Source organism: Schizosaccharomyces japonicus, assembly GCF_000149845.2.
Source record: "Schizosaccharomyces japonicus yFS275 unplaced genomic scaffold supercont5.2, whole genome shotgun sequence".
NCBI classification, from domain to species: Eukaryota; Fungi; Ascomycota; class Schizosaccharomycetes; order Schizosaccharomycetales; family Schizosaccharomycetaceae; genus Schizosaccharomyces; species Schizosaccharomyces japonicus.
Genome location: NW_011627861.1, coordinates 21,755 through 39,466, shown reverse-complemented (window position 1 = coordinate 39,466; position 17,712 = coordinate 21,755). Strand labels below are relative to the sequence as shown.

Below are 17,712 nucleotides of genomic sequence, written 5' to 3'. Positions count from 1 at the left end.
TTTTATTTGTTTCCTTTTTTTCATTTGTTTTGTTTCAATATTAAATCAATTCACCTATTATCTTGTAATGCTTGTAATGGCTTGTAAGCAGCTTTAATTAGATGTACTAATTTTGCTTCAACCTTTTCCTTAAGGCTTTCGTTTGCATTCTATTAATTTGCCACCAATAAGTAAGGGAGAACAGTATACAAATTCTCTAAATTTACAGTTCTTTAAATGTGTAACTTTCACATTAATAGCTGAAATTCATTTTAAAGTTTTTCGTTAACTGATACTTTCACATTTTACTTTCCATTTACAGTGTAACTGTAGCAATATTAGTATTGAACGGCTGCAAATCCGAATACAAACTCAGCAATGCTATTAGTTTTTTTTGTTTGCTGAACAAAATTTACCGAATACTTTTCCTTATGGGTGCAAAACGTACACGAAAAGGGAATTCAGGTTCACCACCGCGCTTTGCTACTAACCACCCATACCCTGCCACGTAACGAAAATTATTTTTATCACGTCCTTGTGTCCGAGAGAGGTGTACCTTTAGTATCAAAGAACGCATTCTCGTGAAGGAAGGACTGAAATACACGTAACATGAGCAATACAGACAAGGGACGGTTCGGCAGGACCGCAAAAAAGAGTCAGCCCCGAAAGCAAGCTAGTCCAGCTTCAAATGCAAAGAAAAACGTGAAAGACGGCAACCGTATATCTAACCAACCTCAATTAAATATTGACGTTGATGAAGAACTGCTTCAGCCTACAGACTTGTCGCCAGAGAGCAAAGTTAATGTTTTACGAGAACTGTTTCCGGAATGGACAGAAGAAGACCTTCATGATGCTTTGCGGGAGTCCGACAATGATTTAGAAATTACTATTCTACATATTTCAGAAGGGCATGCTTCAAAATGGGAAACGAAGAAGAAGCCCCCGAAAACCGTCAAAGTACCAAAGTCTTCCACAGGCCCAGAATCTAAGACTGTATCGTTAAATGAGTCAAGACGGTCCAGAAAGCACCGGTTTAAAGCTCAAGAAAATGGAAAACGTAACTCTACAGTGCCAGAAGCAGTTAAGTCTAAGCAAGGTGAAACAGGGATTGCAAAAGCAGCTCATACGGGTCAAATTCTTACGGAGAACGATAAGGTTGCAAACACTGCTGTTTCACTAGCGAAGCTTGAAAAACCAACAGGTGATTTCGATGAACCAAAAATGACAACGGGTACCACTGCCACTGAAGCTTCTGTTACATCAAGAGAAGAACGCCAATCGGAAAAAACAGCTCAGAAACCTGTAAAAACTTGGGCCTCTATTGCCAGAAACAAGGCAAAGGACAAGGCGTGGGTTCCCACTCCTACTGCTACTGTTATGACGAAACTTAATGAACTATCCTTGAACAAGACCAAAAACACTGTACCATCACCACCTCCGGCAAGCAATGAAGCACATCTAACATCTGCACCCTCTAGGACCACTGCGACTGCCCCTGAAACGATTCCCGCTGCTCCCGTTCATACCGTTGATGCTAACGTCGCCCCTGTTCAGCAAACCAAAATATCGGCAGCCGCTCCCATTCCCACTGCCCATGTTGCTGCTGAAACACCTGCTCCCATTATTCAAGCAAAATCCAACTTCCTCACAAGTGCCGCACCTAATGTGAAGAACATCCCCACTATCGTACCAGGAAGCACGGCTCAGTTTGTGTTTCAAAAACATTTATCCTCGGAAGAAAGTGTTGTTGTTATGCCTATGCCGAAGTCGCTTCAGCCGAAGAAGGCCGGCCTAAAGTTCGGCTCGTTAACATTGAATGACGATGTAGTATCAACTTCACCCATTAAGTCTCTTGCCAAGTCTGATGTTGAGCCGCGTGATAATCGCTCAACGTCTAATACGAAGTCTGCCGTTCCAACTACTGCTTGGGAAGATAGACAAAAACCCGCCGGCCCTGCTCGTCAGCAACCTACCAATGCTGTCCCTGTATCCTCTGTCTCTGTAGCAGCTACGGTGGCTTCCCATAGTAATACTCGTTCTCGTAAGTCTACCACTCAAAACGAGACTCGCAAAGTCGGTGCTTCACGTGAGCCAAAGGAGGCGAGCAGTGCTAAGACCAAACCTGCGCCCGGCTTTTCAGGTATTTCTGGTCACTCACAGGGTTACATGGCTGGAGAAACAGCTCCTACAATCGGAGGCATTCCCGTGAGACCTATGTACGAAACTTCTGGCCCCTTTAACGGTGTTCCTGCCGACTTGACTCCTCATCCTTACGTGATGGCGGCAAATGAAAGCACGAGTGACAATGATGCCTCTGTTCCTTCTCGTTTTTTCAACCAGGTCGATAGCCGCAAAGTGAATCCCATGAATGCACATGTTGAGGGATATCCGCCCAGTGCTTTTATGCACAATCTTCCCTATATGTCGGGTACACAACAACAGAACAATGTTCCTCCTCAGTACGGAATGTCTCCCAATGCTGAGCTTAATTCTGCCTCCGCCGCTTTTGGTTATGGGAATGATCGAATTCATTCACAGTTTTTTGACAACGGTGTTCAAGCCGCCGGCGTACCAACTGACTCATCCTACAACGGCAATGGTGTGAAAAATGCCAATATTGGGGCTGCGACCAGTAGTCCTCTTATACTGCCCCAGCAAATTCCTCCCCATTCGTATCCATTCCTGCAGTATCCCACACAATTGACTTCTTATGGTGGTTACAAGTTTAACCAGACGCCACAAAACTACATGCCTAATGCACCTTCTGAATTCTCGCCATATCCTTCTGCTGCACATGCTAATTATTATGCTCGTAGTCAAGCAGCCGGTCCTTCGACACCAACCAGCATGTCGGGACCTAACGGAGGACTGAATGCGGATAAAACACATGGTCATGATGTTCAAAGTTCTGCTGGTGATAACGTGCATGGAAATACTATGAATGGGGGTGTATCCGCTCAGAATTCTGCTAATATTGCGAATGCTAATCGTGGTACACCTATCATGACACCGATTCATCCAATGGCCGCCATTGACAACAACTCTGTCTTTAGCCCCCAGAACATTCCATTTAGTGGACTTCAACAAGTTCAACAGCAAGGCCTTCAGCCCAATGGGAAGCAGGGTATCTCACCAGGGCAATTAGGAGCTGGTTTTCCTTACGGTGCACCTGTGAACGTGGCAAGTCCCGGTCTCGGTGCTTATGCTAATCAACCCTATATGAACCGTACGGGCGGCGCCGGTTGGTATGGACCATCTCAACAATAAGCTAAAAAAAGAGTGCTGAAGCAACGTTCGAAGGCTTTCATGCACGAACGGGGGTTTTCGTGTGCATGCTTGCTACTCGTAACAAAACATTGGATACTTTTGTCGGCAATCACTGCGGTTTCAGCGCTAACTTGAGATTTCTTTGCTACGTGTTTATAAGTTACGGAGTCGCGAATGATTATGGGCTCCTATTAGAAACTTTTTAATTCATTGTGTGTTACTTGTGTTGGGGGAGACAAATCTATGGCTCACGAGTCGTGCAGAGAGATTTTAATCGTACAGTTCGTACTAATGATTTCTTGAATGTTTTTAAGTTTGGAACTTAATGGTTGAGCGGTGGTTTATAGGTTTTCCGTTCAAGTTTAGAAGTGTGTGTTGATGGAACCAGTAAGTGTTAATGTTAGTCTAAGTTGATACAGTTCTTAATGGGAATTTCTATCGCTAATTCAATCTGTTTTCTTTCATTATATGTAATAAAGGTGTTAAGCAGAGAAGTTCATAAAAGTAGCTCTTTAAGTCCAATAGCCGCGGACATGTGGTTACACATTTAAGTAATTGCATATTAGTATTGGATCCTTAAGGCGTATGTTAACCTTTGTTGGATAGATAAATCAAGTGTGATACTCATGGTTGAAAGTTAATCAAGAAGTAGCAAGTACTTTCGTCAAAGCTTGTTAAAGTTTACTGTTATATAAATGTATACGATTAACAATCGGATTCTGTAGATATAGCATCGCTTTTTTGAAGTATTGCTTTCGCTCTATTTCGATTTATAGTTGGGTTTTTGAACAATACGAATACATGAAGTTAAAGACCACTAAATGGTCCCTTCATCGATTGGATATTTATGGGTTTTTATTGTTATATCTACTTTGCCAGTTTACTGCCACAAGTTGAAACTCCGTAAACAATACTATTATTGGGGTTGTTTATATTATATAAGGGAATATCGTCAATAAAATGAAAATCACTTGCAGCAATTTTTGATTTGTCGTTCGAATCAACATTAGTACGCAAATTAAAAAGTTGTTGCACATCTGAGCGAACCATATCCGTATTAGGAAAGCAAACAAACTTCTGCTGAATAAGAAGACATCGTGTAGTTTCCATAAACATTCGCTCTGACTGCTAGTCTCCTTTACGGAATGACTTAAACCTGCTTCATGATTCTCATAAGAACATTAATTTTGATAATATACTATAGTTGCACCATAGCAACTCGAGTGTATATTAAAGTAGTTAATACATCTACTTGATGAGGTAGAACCCGCTTTTGAAATAGTTTAAATCCTGGAAAAAAACTATAATAAGGTGGTCCAAGATTGTCCAAGCAAGTATTTACCGCAGGAATAATTAGGTATCTACTGCTGGTGAAACACCAGCTGAAACCAACATAGTAGAATGTGCCGTAAGTGCTAAAACTATAAATCTGTGTACATTTATTGCCTCGAGTTTTACCTATAAAAGATATTGACTTTCTTACCGGAGGTGAAATTCTTTAAATAACCTTATTATGTTGATGTTTAACATGCGTCTTTAGAATTCAGAATCGCTAATCTGCTTTGATTGATTATATCCAAAACCCTAAGATATAACATTTGATGCCTTAAAGAACTTTAAAAAATCCAACTAGATTTAGTTCCCGCTTACTAAGATTCAATACACCACACTTTATATAGATATCGCTAACCTGTTTTCTTTCTTAACATGTCCCCAAAAATGAACACGGGATGGCTTTTGGCCTAAAACGATTTACCTAATTAATTTAAGAATGTAATATTCACAAACAACATTTTTCGATTAGTCTCCGACATTAAATTTAACAGAGCAGCCGTTGCATACTTGTTTGGGCTTCTGAAAGCTAAATTCGCCAATAATTTGTCGCCTTTGCGACCCAACCGAGCATGTTATATTAAAGAGGATCATTCCAATAAGAATGTTTATTGAATGAGAGTGTGCAGTGTCTTCTTAAAAATGAAAAGCAGAGTAACATCATAGGGTATACAGTAACACAATTACTACCCAAGGTGCGCAACTTCCGGCACATATATTCTGGTGCCTATCCTTAGTTGCCAATATAGCGAATTTATAATTTCAACGAGCCTGTGAATACAATTGGTTGACTACGAAACACAGTTTGCAACTATGAATTCCCCGTTTACTATCAACAGTATGTTTTGCGTTTAAATGCGGAATCATATATAGCAGTTCCGTGTAACCCTTAGTAACACGGCCTTTACGTTAAAAGATGATGACCTACTTAGAAACATATTCCTTGTACTTTATCTATTTATTTAATCGCTTTCACACATCTGAATTCTTTTAACCAGTTACATCTCCGTAGAATAAAACTTTTAAAGTAAATACGGACTACAGTTCCATTTATTGGATATAAAGTATTCAGTGTATTGCAACTCAAAACCGGTATCTACATTTACCTTCGGTTGACAGTAACTCTCATCCCTTGATTGATTTGGCCACATTCACTGCCACGTTGTGGCTATGGTTTGTTGAAATTAGCAAGCTCTCATCTATATAGCCGAACCAGTGATTGAGTTACAAATGGATCATAGTTTGTTTTGTCCAAGATAGAACATTGAAATACACTACACGTCAGGCACGATAAATTCTAAGTTGTTGTTCGCCAAAACGTAGTTTAACCACGGAGTCAGACAGACACTCCAAGTTATAACGAGTGAAATTGTGATTAAGTATTATATATTTTTTCTTTTCTACAGATCTTTCCGTTGTACTTGTGAACAGTCAGAAAACCTCTAGATTGGTCTCAATAGGACAGATGTTCGCGACGTTTACGAGTGACCAGTCCATTTACAAAGATCCGTCTTTAACGTCGGGAATCAAAGAATGATAACAACTCTGCTCTATCATAACTATATCATTCCTTTAGGTGTGTATTAGATAGTCAATTGTTGATTGTGTTGCAAGGCGAGATTGTTGCACATGTGGCTTTTAGAGTTTGCTAAAGAGAAGGCCGAGGCGGACTTTTGCCGTGCCCTTGCAGTTGTATTCACGGGTGAGGAATACACGTAGCATACCATGACAGCGAGCCGGCATTAGTAGACTGATAACTGTGTCAACAAACATTTAATCGCGTTTATGCATAATGCATTCAGTACGAACTTTATTGCATCGTATCTAATTGAGTAACTCTCCATATTACGTCGTGTAACACTCAATATTACTACTATTTGGATGTCTAAATGTTCAGCAATAGTTGATTAATTATAGGGAAGTGCTAAAAATTGCTTGTAGTAATGCCTATTACAAATAAACTTCATATAATATTAACAATGACAGTAATTCGGGTTACCGGTGTTTGTAACATAATGGTAGATCTCAGCGGGCGAAATTTTTATTACATAAACCTAGAGCTGTAATATAAACTGTTTTTGTTTGGAATAGTCCTCAAAACACATTTGCAATGAGTGTCACAAAGACCTAGCCTTTCCATAGAATAGTGAATTTACTAACATTAATCGGCATATGACGTGTGGACGACAGGAAAGCGGGGCATAGCTTCGCAAGCCGAATTTTTGCCGCTCGCTTATAGCCAATACCTGAGTTTAATTAGTTTCCGTGGAAGTGGAATAGCTACGAAAATACGCAAGCTTTCGTACAGTAACAACTATTTTGCACAAGTCATTGAGTTACAGTGTGTGCATCACTTGTTCCTATTAAAGGTCTATCTCTTCATTAGATGCTGTACTAGCGATAATCTTTAAGGAAAATGAGTGTTTCATCTTGCTATCCGTTGAAATATGGGTCATTACGGGTGCGAGACTTAATTCACTTATGCTATAATAAGCCTATTATTGCTTTCTCAGTAAACAACGTGTGGGCGAACTGTTTGAGGGACCGCTTGATCCTTGTCGCGCTCCTGGCGCATTCGCATCTATAACAAACGCTTTGTGGCTGACGGAACTTAAGCATGTCGCGTGGTACAGGTACTACGCCATGACATGACCGAGAATTTAAAGCCCAGTTATTAGCTAATCACCACTTCGACAACTAATTAGCCTTCTCACTTGACGACCAGGAAGCGAGCGCTTAACGTCAAATGACTCGAGCTCTTTATAGCTGTAGACCCGCAAATCATATTATAGAAATTGTCATAAAACTTACTCAACATTAAAACTGCCCGTTCATTCTGCGCACTGATTTGTTGTTATAATCTGGCGTGAATAAAATTCTCGGCAGCCCACAAAAAAGCCTCGCGAAAACTAATTTGCTCATGGACACGTGAATACGTTCCTTGGGGTTTAGCCGTTGATTTAGGTATCATTCGGTCTTGTCGTGTTTAAACCTAGGGTTTAGGTTTTCTCAGGATGACGGAGTTTTTGAAAACAATAAATATAGGCTTCGTGCGATATGCGGCGTTGTCTAATAAGAGCATTTAGGTCTTGGGCTGTTTATACGGCAGTGTCCTGGCTTTTGCTTCATCATTTATGTTTTGTCTCTTATCATAAATCCTAAGCAATTAAGGGAAAGCATAGTTCAATTAGCAGTACACGAACAGAACCCAACATCCTATTTCCAGGCGGTATCTCAAATATTCTCTCTCTAACACACTCCAAAACTAATTAAAGAAAGAACAGAACTGCCGCATCACCTTTTACGTCCTACGGCTGGTAGTTTGTAGAACTGGTGAAGAAATACGCCTTTTTCAACGGTTCATGTTCAGTTAACAAATGAGATTATCGGAAATTTATGGATACGTACCAACAAAGTGGTTAAGCGTCATAGCAATTGTTTCCTTTACCATTTGCGAAGTCATTAATCTTTTGGAAATTATAAAACATCAAAGCCGTGCTTCAATTGCTGCTTTTATTGGAACCATTGGTGAGATAATTTCCTGGATCGTCCGACTTTACTCCTCCTCTTTTAGCAGTAACGATACAGGATTCGTTCCAGAGATCATACAAAGTGTTTTGATCATGGATTTTCCTGTTTTCTACACTGCGCAAATGTGTACTGCACTAAAACATTTAGTTACGCAATATGGAGCCGAAATAGGTAACCTCGGCCAAAAACTGTATGGACTCGCCTACATTACTAGCGATGTCATTTCCTTATTTATACAATTTGTAAAAGTTGATACTACTGTTAAAGAAAACGAGGACGGTAAGAAGGAGCGTGCTGGCTCTGACATTATACTGCTTGGTATTTGTCTACAACTTGCAACCGTGCTCGCTTTCGCTGTTTGCAGCCTCGAATACTGGTACCATCACCACCACAATAAACTATGCAATAATCCGGGCTACGAGTTCAGTTAATTTTTAAGAATCAGGAATCTTTAAGACAGTTTTATTCTTTGAATGACATCACTTGGCTGTTTGACTTCTTCCAAATTTACAAAAAGCCATATGTATAATAAAACGTTGTATAGAATTAGACTTGTTTACCGTTTTCAATTTATTTATTCTTTTTTATTTTGATGCTTCCAATTTTTAACTCATCTTGCTTTCATTCATGGATCAATACTATCAGCAGTAGTATATCCCTTTATTCAGCGCATTTACGTAGCACAGAAATTGATTGTTTCCAGAAAGACCGGCGTTCTGGGCCGCACTATTGTTGAATGCCCGCGCTATTTAGCCGTAACGCGAAACTTTATCACGCAATTGCGCATAAAAAAACTCTTGAAAGCATTCCACTAAATAGTTGATATAATTATCTTTCTTGTGCTACTAATTAAGGAAATATTATTGAATCACGCTTAATAATTGTACGAACTTTGACATACTTTGTCTACAGAGCAGTCATAATGCACCGTTGGATCTGAACAAAAGCGATACCGTTAGCTAAGGTGTGAGAACGAAATAAATAGTTAATTTAATATCTTAAAAAAGAAATGGGTACGGCAGTAATGACATTTTTTTCTTGCATGTGCTTTGACGTTCAATCTTTTCCTAAAGATTGACCGGAAAACTGAGGATGGAGTGTGTTGCCTTTAAAACTGGACATACGTGGAAGATCCAATCCAGGCATGTCCGTCTTTGGCCCTTTGAACCAGTCTTTTGCTTCCAGAGCAAACCACAGAACGACTACCGCCATTGGCACACTATATCCAAGACTTGTCCAGTTCATGTCATACGCACTAGGATGCACCACAGTAGGAAAACACAAAATAGGAATCATAATCAGCACGAAAATGGTACCCGCTCCACCAATGAACCGAGAATATCGACCTAGATTCCAGGCCCCACGACAGAACTTGCTATCCTTTACGACGAATGAACGAAGACCGATCGGAATGATGAATGCAACAAATGCCGCAATTCCAGAAACGGCAAAAATAGCGTCTATCGCACACTGTCCGACAAACAGGAACAAAAGAATGACAAGCGCAATGGAGCTGTTCACAATGACCGCATTAACAGGTGTTGTCGTTCGCTTATTTATTTGTGCGATCCACTTGGAGAAAGGGAGAACACCGTCACGAGCATAAGAATAAGCAATTCTAGAGGAGGTAATTAAAACACCCTGTGCCATGAGAAAGTTTGAGAATACCGTAAGAGCTATGACTGCTTTAGCGCCATCATGACTAAGAACTTGCGTCAGATACTCAACCCACAAGTTATGTGCCTTTACAACCCTCGAATAATCAACAACTGTGTATGCAATAACCACATGGATGATCCAGCCAGAGAATCCACCAACTAAGGCAGTAAGCATAATACCGTTAGGTGCATTTACAGAGGCACTAGCACATTCCTCAACCAGATGATAAGAAGTATCCAATCCCACCATGGACCAGATAACACCACAAAATGACATAAACATGGCAAACCCCTGGGGCCACTGGGTCTCATTCTGAAAATGGTTCCATACTTTGTAGGAGTTGTTGAAACCCTGGCGCATGGAGGCACTGACCAAAATGATAATGATAGCAGCAAGGAGGGACAGTATATTCAAAAACGTGAAAACCGAGTTTATTTTTCCCATTATTCTGGTAGGTAAAGAAGCCATAATTGCAAGCACCACGATAAAAGCCAAGCAAAGAAAGTATATGTGATAGTGTTTGATAACAAAATCTTTACCATCGAATTGGTCAGCAGCATAGATCAACAAGCTGGATAAACTATAGACACAACTTGCAAAAAAGGTAAGCTGTGCTATGTAGTTGGACCAACCAGTAATCCAAGCAGCCAAAGGACCCCATCCTTTGGGAGCAAGCACTTTAGCCGAGTAGTACAACCCTCCAGATGTTGGCATACTAGAACATAATTCGGCCATGCTTGCAGCGACACATAAGACAAATACCAAGGCAATCAACCAACCCCATAGCATTCCCGGTGTACCTGCAAGCATAGAGAAATTGAGCGTAGCAGCAACCGAAGGAAGCAAACCCAATACGGAGAAGGAAACACTGAAAACGCCAAACAGCGAGAGACCTCTGTGGAACGATTGCTTGTATCCTAGACGGGCCAAATCTTCCGCATCATCAACGTGGTCCCGATATACAGGTCTGAAGGTTATTTCGCCAGTCTCGGTGGAGGAGTCGTAAGGCTTCGAAACTGAGTCCGTGCTTGACAGTGCGTCAAAATCAGCAAAATTCATCATACCAAAGTTTTCCACAGTATAGAATAAAGAAAGAAAGAGCGAACCGTAGTTTTAATAAATAAATGAAAACAATATATGAACAAGAAAGACCGAAATAAAAAGAAGTACCAAAAACGGAATATCCGTCAAATTTTGGATAAAATGTAACAAAAGAACAACACTGAGGACACTTGGATCTATTCCGGAGATAAATTGACACACTGCCTGCCAAACGTACAACTGAACAAGCAGTTACGAGCCTTCAGAAACTTGAATCTTATATACAAACGGCAATTTTTATGTAATTTTACACGGTACCAATTGCACTTAATCGAAAAGATCGGAAACGAACCTGCACTCGTACCACGTTTAAGATAGTAATTACAAGTGTGCTGACGCAAAACACTCGAATATGCTTTGAGGCTCAACTGAACTCTGACAGAGGAGCTAACGCTTGTTTTATACTTTGTTCATAATCTAAGAATCTTACACACCACATTGCGGAAGTAACCATGCAGATGTTTGCGGAACAATTCCATCGGCTTAATACAAGGAAACATTAAAAAGAGGCTTATAAAGTTCTTTCTGCGAGAGCGTTCATTTATAGGTGGAAAAGTATCAGTAAATCACTTATTTCAACCTCACTTGTTTCCGAAAATCATGCATTTAATATGGAACAGCAAGAATATCAAAAACAGAGGAGAGTTTCCAAACAATTGCACGAGCATCGTTTAATTAAGTTGTATTAATCACTAAGTAAAATATGTTGTTTGACAAAAACGTCATATTTTGCACTCTTTGTATTTTAAGCTCCAGTAAGCGTTCCCAATTTAGTAGCTTTAGCGCTATACACATCTTAAGCATCGCTGGCACGAGCATGTGACGAAAACAGTTCCCGAAGTCGTGGGAAACATTGAAGGATTGAAGAAAGCAAGGGAAAGAGCAATTACGTCGATCTCAATTTTTGCCATTTTTTTTAAAAGCATACATCACTTCAACCAACTTGCATAAGAGCCACAATTTACAGATGTTGCTGCGTTTAATGCGCCTCACCTAAATATAATTTACAGTTTCTCGTTTAGAGAGTTCAAGTAGTTTTGAACCAATCATATGGCACAAGTCAGTCGGGGGCTCTTTCGACGTGGCCCCACGTGGTCAGCCGATTGTTGTTGTTCTTCGAGTAATTATTTTAAACGCGCTATTCGGTTAGTAGTGGAAGAGCGCATGAACACAGTTATATCAGTACTATTGAATCAAAACACCGTTGTCGGGTTGCTCAGATTTGCTGGTATTCCGGACAAGACAACGATTATATCATTTAGCCAATTGTATGGATTCCGTGCTTTTTAATTAGTATTTGATAATGACTATGTCGCTGCCATATGCATTACGTCAATTCATAGGTCGAGCGATCAAGTTGGCGGTTAAAAAAATGTTGCCCTAGGGTTGTATCTGAAAGAAAGATTTAGGGCCCAAACTTTAGTATTGCATCTACAAAGCAAACGTGTTTTGTTCAATCACATATATATATTACAAGTGTGACTGTGCATGCACGTTTCATAGCAAAATTGGACAATATAGTCAATATATCCCTGGGTAAAACTGGGATGTTAAGGACTTTAGGGGCAGAATTTCAACAATCTTAAGCAAAATATACAAATGTGCGATTCTTTATGGCTCAAAAACTGCCAAAAGATGTCCTTTATAAGGATGATCATCTTTTTCGTTAACTAATTTGGAGTGATGCCTTTTCTTTGGAAAGACAAGGCGCAACGTTAAAGCCACAAGTAAAATTTAAATGTTTTCTAGTAAATCATAGTTTTCGGATACACAATCGCTAAGCAGCTTGTGTTTTTGTTTGTACATATTGTATGAAATACAAATGAACACTAATGGCTTATATTTTTACGGAATCAATTATTGTAGAACCATCCCTGATAATTGTTTGCGTACAACTACTATAAAAATGTTATGTAACAAAACAATTTTTGAGAAGGCTAGTTTTTGGATATACGTCAATAAAAGATTCGTTTAGCCTGCTATTGCTCAAAAGAACACCAAAATTTTTGAATAGTTCATGACAACGAAGAATTAGACGTCATAAATTATGAAATTTGGGTCTACTTGAGCGTAAAGGAAGCATCTATACTTTCCAAGAGAACTGGACAATGATTGAGGCTGATAACATGTGTAATCCCTAAAAAAGTTATGACACCGCAGGCCATTGATCCTCATAGTATGTTTGATAAGCCATATACAGTAAATTGACCCTAGAACCCTAGAACATATATTAATACGGGACTAGAATTGGCTCAATGAATCAACATTCTAAACACCATGTCGATCAAGAGTAGCGTTCACGTCAGCAACAGTCAACTCCTTAATTTCACTTTGCGCATGAAATCAATTCACAGTAATGTTACATTAACGTTATGTTGTAATTAGCTTACAAACACAAACTATTGAAGTTAAAATGTTGGTATATAATTGAGTATTTTTTTACCTAAGCTCAAGCTGGCATGCAAGGATCGGTTTCATAAAGACGGACTGTCTTATTCTCGTGTGTCTTCTATAAATTGGACAAGAAGTAACATACAGAGCAATAGTTAAAACGTAAATTTTTCATTCATAACTTACGTGCGTGTACGAAGCAAACCCTAAACTAAATATCCTCATGCATAAAATGTCCAACTAAACAGCTGGTCCGACCCGTGTTTATGTATTTGCTTGCATTCGTAAAATAACGTCCGACCCGTCTTAAACTGAAATTGACCACCACGCACGCATTGCATCATCGACAATGCATCGCAATTCAACGACGACGATGTTGCTTCCTACCTAAGACGTGCAAGCTTATTAATAGATTTCGTTTTGACTTAAACTTGATTTATTTATATATACAACGACGTAATTAGAAAGCTAGTATACAGAATTAAATATTAAATCCATGTTCTCGACCCACTACAGCACGCAACACTAGATCCATTTCTCTTCCTTTGGCAAAAAACCGTTTCCATTGGAAACCGCTGCAACGGAAAACAACGGTATAGATGTCTCAACGCCTTTTTTTTTTTTTTTTTTCTATTTTTGATTTGATGTTAACAAGCAACCCAGAATTACATTTTCGATTTACAAAAACAGTGCTATTACCCCCCCTTTGGAGTACACTATACTATGATTTAAGGGTTTGCTAGAATTCATAAAATTTCACTATTATAACTAAGAAAGGATGTTGTCAATTATTGCGTAATTATCATTTAACAATCGCGTTGAAACACATTAAGTTCTGTCATACAGTACTATTTAAAGCTACGCAAACTTGCGGTGCCACACCGTACACCACTTAAGAATACACACCAACGTATTGCAGTGCAATTCATAAATAAATTATAACGTGTTCCAAAAGATTTCTATTTAGAATTGAGTACCTCCTTACAACATGTAAACGAGATAACGTGCCATACAACAGTGCTGTATTTACACATTATGATCCTAAAACGCACTACATTAAAATCGTGCGTACCATAACGCGCTTTTACGCAAAACGCTAATAAAATTTAAGGAATGAAAACGAATCCTAAACAAACATAAAACGCAATCCTTAAGGTGTGTTAAAAGCTTAACACGCGTTTTTCCACCACGTTAAACATTTTACTGTACTCTACGCCAGAACACAAACCAAGGCAATACTTAACGACACACTAATAATATAACGATGGTTTTCGGGATCTACTATGTTAGAGCTAATAACACGCTTCGTTACACCACGCAATATATTAAACAAGGTATAACCAAGATTTGAACACGAGCCATAACACAACATAACACAACATAACACAAAAAGACAATACCACTATGCTATCATCAGTTACGTGTGCCCAACTCAAGTAAAACTCGCGACTATATCAGAACTTGAAATCATTTTATAAAAATTATGGAAAAAGAAAAGGTGTTACGAAGTTATACGAGTTTCCAAAAAACGAGGTTTGCTTACTTTTGTTCGTATTATTAAATTTATTTGAACATTTCTAAATATTATGCAAACTGTTTTTTTGGACATACCCTTTCCGAAGAAGAATGTTTAGTCACAGTGTCGCTCCTGGCAGCAACAATAATTTGTATTGTAATGCTAAATCCAGTGCTGTGAATAAGACTAGTATTGTGAGCAACACTTGAAGCCATGTAGAATAAATTTTATATTTATTAGTAATTCTGGGTTTCTATACATATAATTACGAGATGCAACGCGCCGCATAATAACCCGCAATTAGTAGTGGCTAAGAGCCAACGTACCACATTAATTGGGCAGCCGTCTGTATTTCCAGCAAGCAAACAGTGCTAAGTCGTTACAAGTATATTATTTTTCCCAATTATCAATACCCAATTGACTGTGACGAGTAAAATTAAACAATTGCGTACGTAGACTGTAAAGTTTATACGCTCTAGCGGCGCGCAAGCGGTTAAATACGATCGCCAACTTCAAACAGCGATTCTGAACGCCACAGGCATCGTACGAGGTTCGCGTGACAACAATTGCAGTCGCGTAATTTACCTCTTCGTGACTGTATAATTCACGCCACGCTTAGTCATACCATTATGACTAAGAACCGTTTCTTCAGTATAAATACCTTAGCCTTAGTCTGAAATGATCATCACTTGTTTTTCAGAACATTCTCGTTCAACTTTACACATAATGCAGTGCAGTGCAACGTAAGTCAGCACTTGCAAGCACCCTTGACTAAGAGTACGGGTCGGACGTATTATGATACGCTATGGGACTTAGACGTATCAAACGAAAGTGGAAGTTTTAAGAACTTATACACTAAAGAATAGGAGAATAGAACTTGTTTTATTAGTAATTTCTATACTAATATTTATACTAATTATTGTTGCTATTATTAGCAACAATGTGACTGGTCATTCCCTTTTTGGAAAGGGTATGACAGAAGTGCAAGAATTGCAACTCGAGAAAGGGTATGACCGAAAAACATTTTTGTACATCGTTTGAAAACGATTAAGTTTTTCGGAAATGCATACGAAAGTATGCAAAGTGCGTTTTCTAGAAACGCGAATAACTCCTTACGAAGTCATCCTAGAGGCTTCGTAACACTCAATTCCCACACTTCTAGGGTTTGCGTCTTTTTGTGTTTCTGCTGGCACCGTCTTGTTTTGACAATTATCAGCGGGCATTAAAGTCGAACAACGACTGCAAGGTTCTGCCTTTGGTAATATTAAACAGCAAGAGTATTCGCCATCCATTTCGAGCGACACAGGGGTACGTAAACAAGCAGAATCGTCTTGAATCATCCTCTTCATTTCTTCACTAACAAATTTGGACTTTAGATCGCTTTGATCAAATAGGAGAACGGCCTCTGACTTTTTGCCATCTCTTCCAGCGCGGCCACTTTCCTGGACATAATCGAGCATTGTTTCAGGAGAATGAAGATGAATTACCAGGCGGATGGATGCGTAATCCATACCCATTCCAAAAGCTTTTGTCGCAACCATTATTCGCGTTTCGGATTCCTCGTTGCTGAAGGCCTGCATATTGGTTGAGCGCTCCTCTTCTGTAAGATCACCGGTATAAAGAGTTGACATAGTTGTAATAAAGCTGCTTCCATTCAAAAAAGCATTCATTTCCTGAACGGTTTCCTTTTTGCGACAAAAAATAACAATCCTTTCCTGTAAATTCTCGTCGAATTTATACTTCCTCCAGCACTCGGAAAGAAGATGCATTAGACTATTATCTCGTAATTCGCAAAGCTTATAGGCAATGTTGTAGCGAACCGTGGGCACGCAAACGGATGACTGGAGTTATAACGGAGTCACCCACAGTCCGGTTGGCGCTCAAGTTGGATAAGAAGATTAATTGATGATTATTAGTGTAAGCATTAAGGTTCATTTAGGCGAAAGCCTAAATCTGGGCGATCACCACCAAGCCCAAGGCCGCCCAAACGAACTGCAACGAGCTGCAGTAAGGCCTTCAGAACTCCCGGGACACGCGCGCGTTAATTCATTAACGCGCGCCGCGACGCGACGCGTTTGTTTACATTTACGCGTCGCGTCAAAATGTCTTAAATAGCTGGATTTTATAGAAAATAAACTAATCTTATTCTGACCTACGGACTGAGTCTTACACGTAGCGTGTCCGAAAGGCGGTCTTCCACTCCTTGTAAGGTTGAGCCGAGAATGTTCTGTAAAACAAGTGATGATTATTTGAGACTAAGACTAAGGTATTTATACTGAAGAAACGGTTCTTAGTCATAATGGTATGACTAAGCGTGGCGTGAATTATACAGTCACGAAGAGGTAAATTACGCGACTGCAATTGTTGTCACGCGAACCTCGTACGATGCCTGTAGCGATCAGAATCGCTGTTTGAAGTTGGCGATCGTATTTAATCGCATGCGCGCCGCTAGAGCGTATAAACTTTACACTCCTCGCCTTCTTTAATCCTAATGAGATTGTAAGCTCCTCTCATATCCAGCTTTGTGTAAATAGTAGCGCTTCCTACGCGGTCAAGAATATCATCAATTAAAGGTAAGGGGTATCTGTCTTTAATTGTAATATCATTAAGTCCGCTATAGTCTACAACAAGCCTGAGCGAGCCATCCTTTTTCTCGACAAACATCACTGGTGCCCCGGCAGGTGAACAAGACGGTTCAATAAACCCCTTGGCAAGCATCTCGTCCAACCAGGTCTTCAGGGCATCGTCGTGGTTCGCGTTCATCCTGCGCAGGGGCAATGTTGGCAGACAAGTTCCATCCAGAAGCGGCATCTCGTGGTCGTAGACACGGTGCTGCGGTAATTTATCCGCTTCTTGATTGATAAACACGCGCTTCAAGTACTCGTAGGCTGGCAGTATCAAGGGGATGAGTTCCTCCGACTCGGCCCTCGTCCTTA

General features: G+C 39.7%; 4 protein-coding genes across 4 annotated transcripts; 2 read left to right on the top strand and 2 right to left on the bottom strand.

Annotated features, from left to right (window-relative positions):
* Positions 1–382: 382 nt before the first annotated feature.
* SJAG_02116 (rnapii degradation factor) lies at positions 383–3,638 on the top strand. Its single transcript, XM_002173293.2, has one exon. The coding sequence runs from the start codon at positions 589–591 to the stop codon at positions 3,244–3,246; it is 2,658 nt and encodes an 885-aa protein (XP_002173329.1). The 5' UTR covers positions 383–588; the 3' UTR covers positions 3,247–3,638.
* A 3,812-nt stretch (positions 3,639–7,450) lies between these two features.
* Positions 7,451–8,626, top strand: SJAG_02114 (hypothetical protein). The gene has a single exon (XM_002173292.2). It carries the CDS (start codon positions 7,956–7,958, stop codon positions 8,538–8,540), a length of 585 nt encoding a protein of 194 aa, XP_002173328.1. The 5' UTR covers positions 7,451–7,955; the 3' UTR covers positions 8,541–8,626.
* A 318-nt stretch (positions 8,627–8,944) lies between these two features.
* SJAG_02113 (amino acid permease) lies at positions 8,945–10,955 on the bottom strand. The gene has a single exon (XM_002173291.2). The coding sequence runs from the start codon at positions 10,828–10,830 to the stop codon at positions 9,166–9,168; it is 1,665 nt and encodes a 554-aa protein (XP_002173327.2). The 5' UTR covers positions 10,831–10,955; the 3' UTR covers positions 8,945–9,165.
* A 4,933-nt stretch (positions 10,956–15,888) lies between these two features.
* SJAG_06597 (RecQ type DNA helicase Tlh1) lies at positions 15,889–16,545 on the bottom strand (the record flags this gene model as incomplete). Its single annotated transcript, XM_011050721.1, has 1 exon — positions 15,889–16,545. The coding sequence occupies one exon, from the start codon at positions 16,543–16,545 to the stop codon at positions 15,889–15,891; it is 657 nt and encodes a 218-aa protein (XP_011049023.1).
* Between the last annotated feature and the right edge of the window lie 1,167 nt (positions 16,546–17,712).

Excerpts from the sequence above, each read along its gene's own strand:
- SJAG_02116 (XM_002173293.2), top strand. The coding sequence starts at position 589 with ATGAGCAATACAGACAAGGGACGGTTCGGCAGGACCGCAAAAAAGAGT.
- SJAG_02114 (XM_002173292.2), top strand. The coding sequence starts at position 7,956 with ATGAGATTATCGGAAATTTATGGATACGTACCAACAAAGTGGTTAAGC.
- SJAG_02113 (XM_002173291.2), bottom strand. The coding sequence starts at position 10,830 with ATGATGAATTTTGCTGATTTTGACGCACTGTCAAGCACGGACTCAGTT.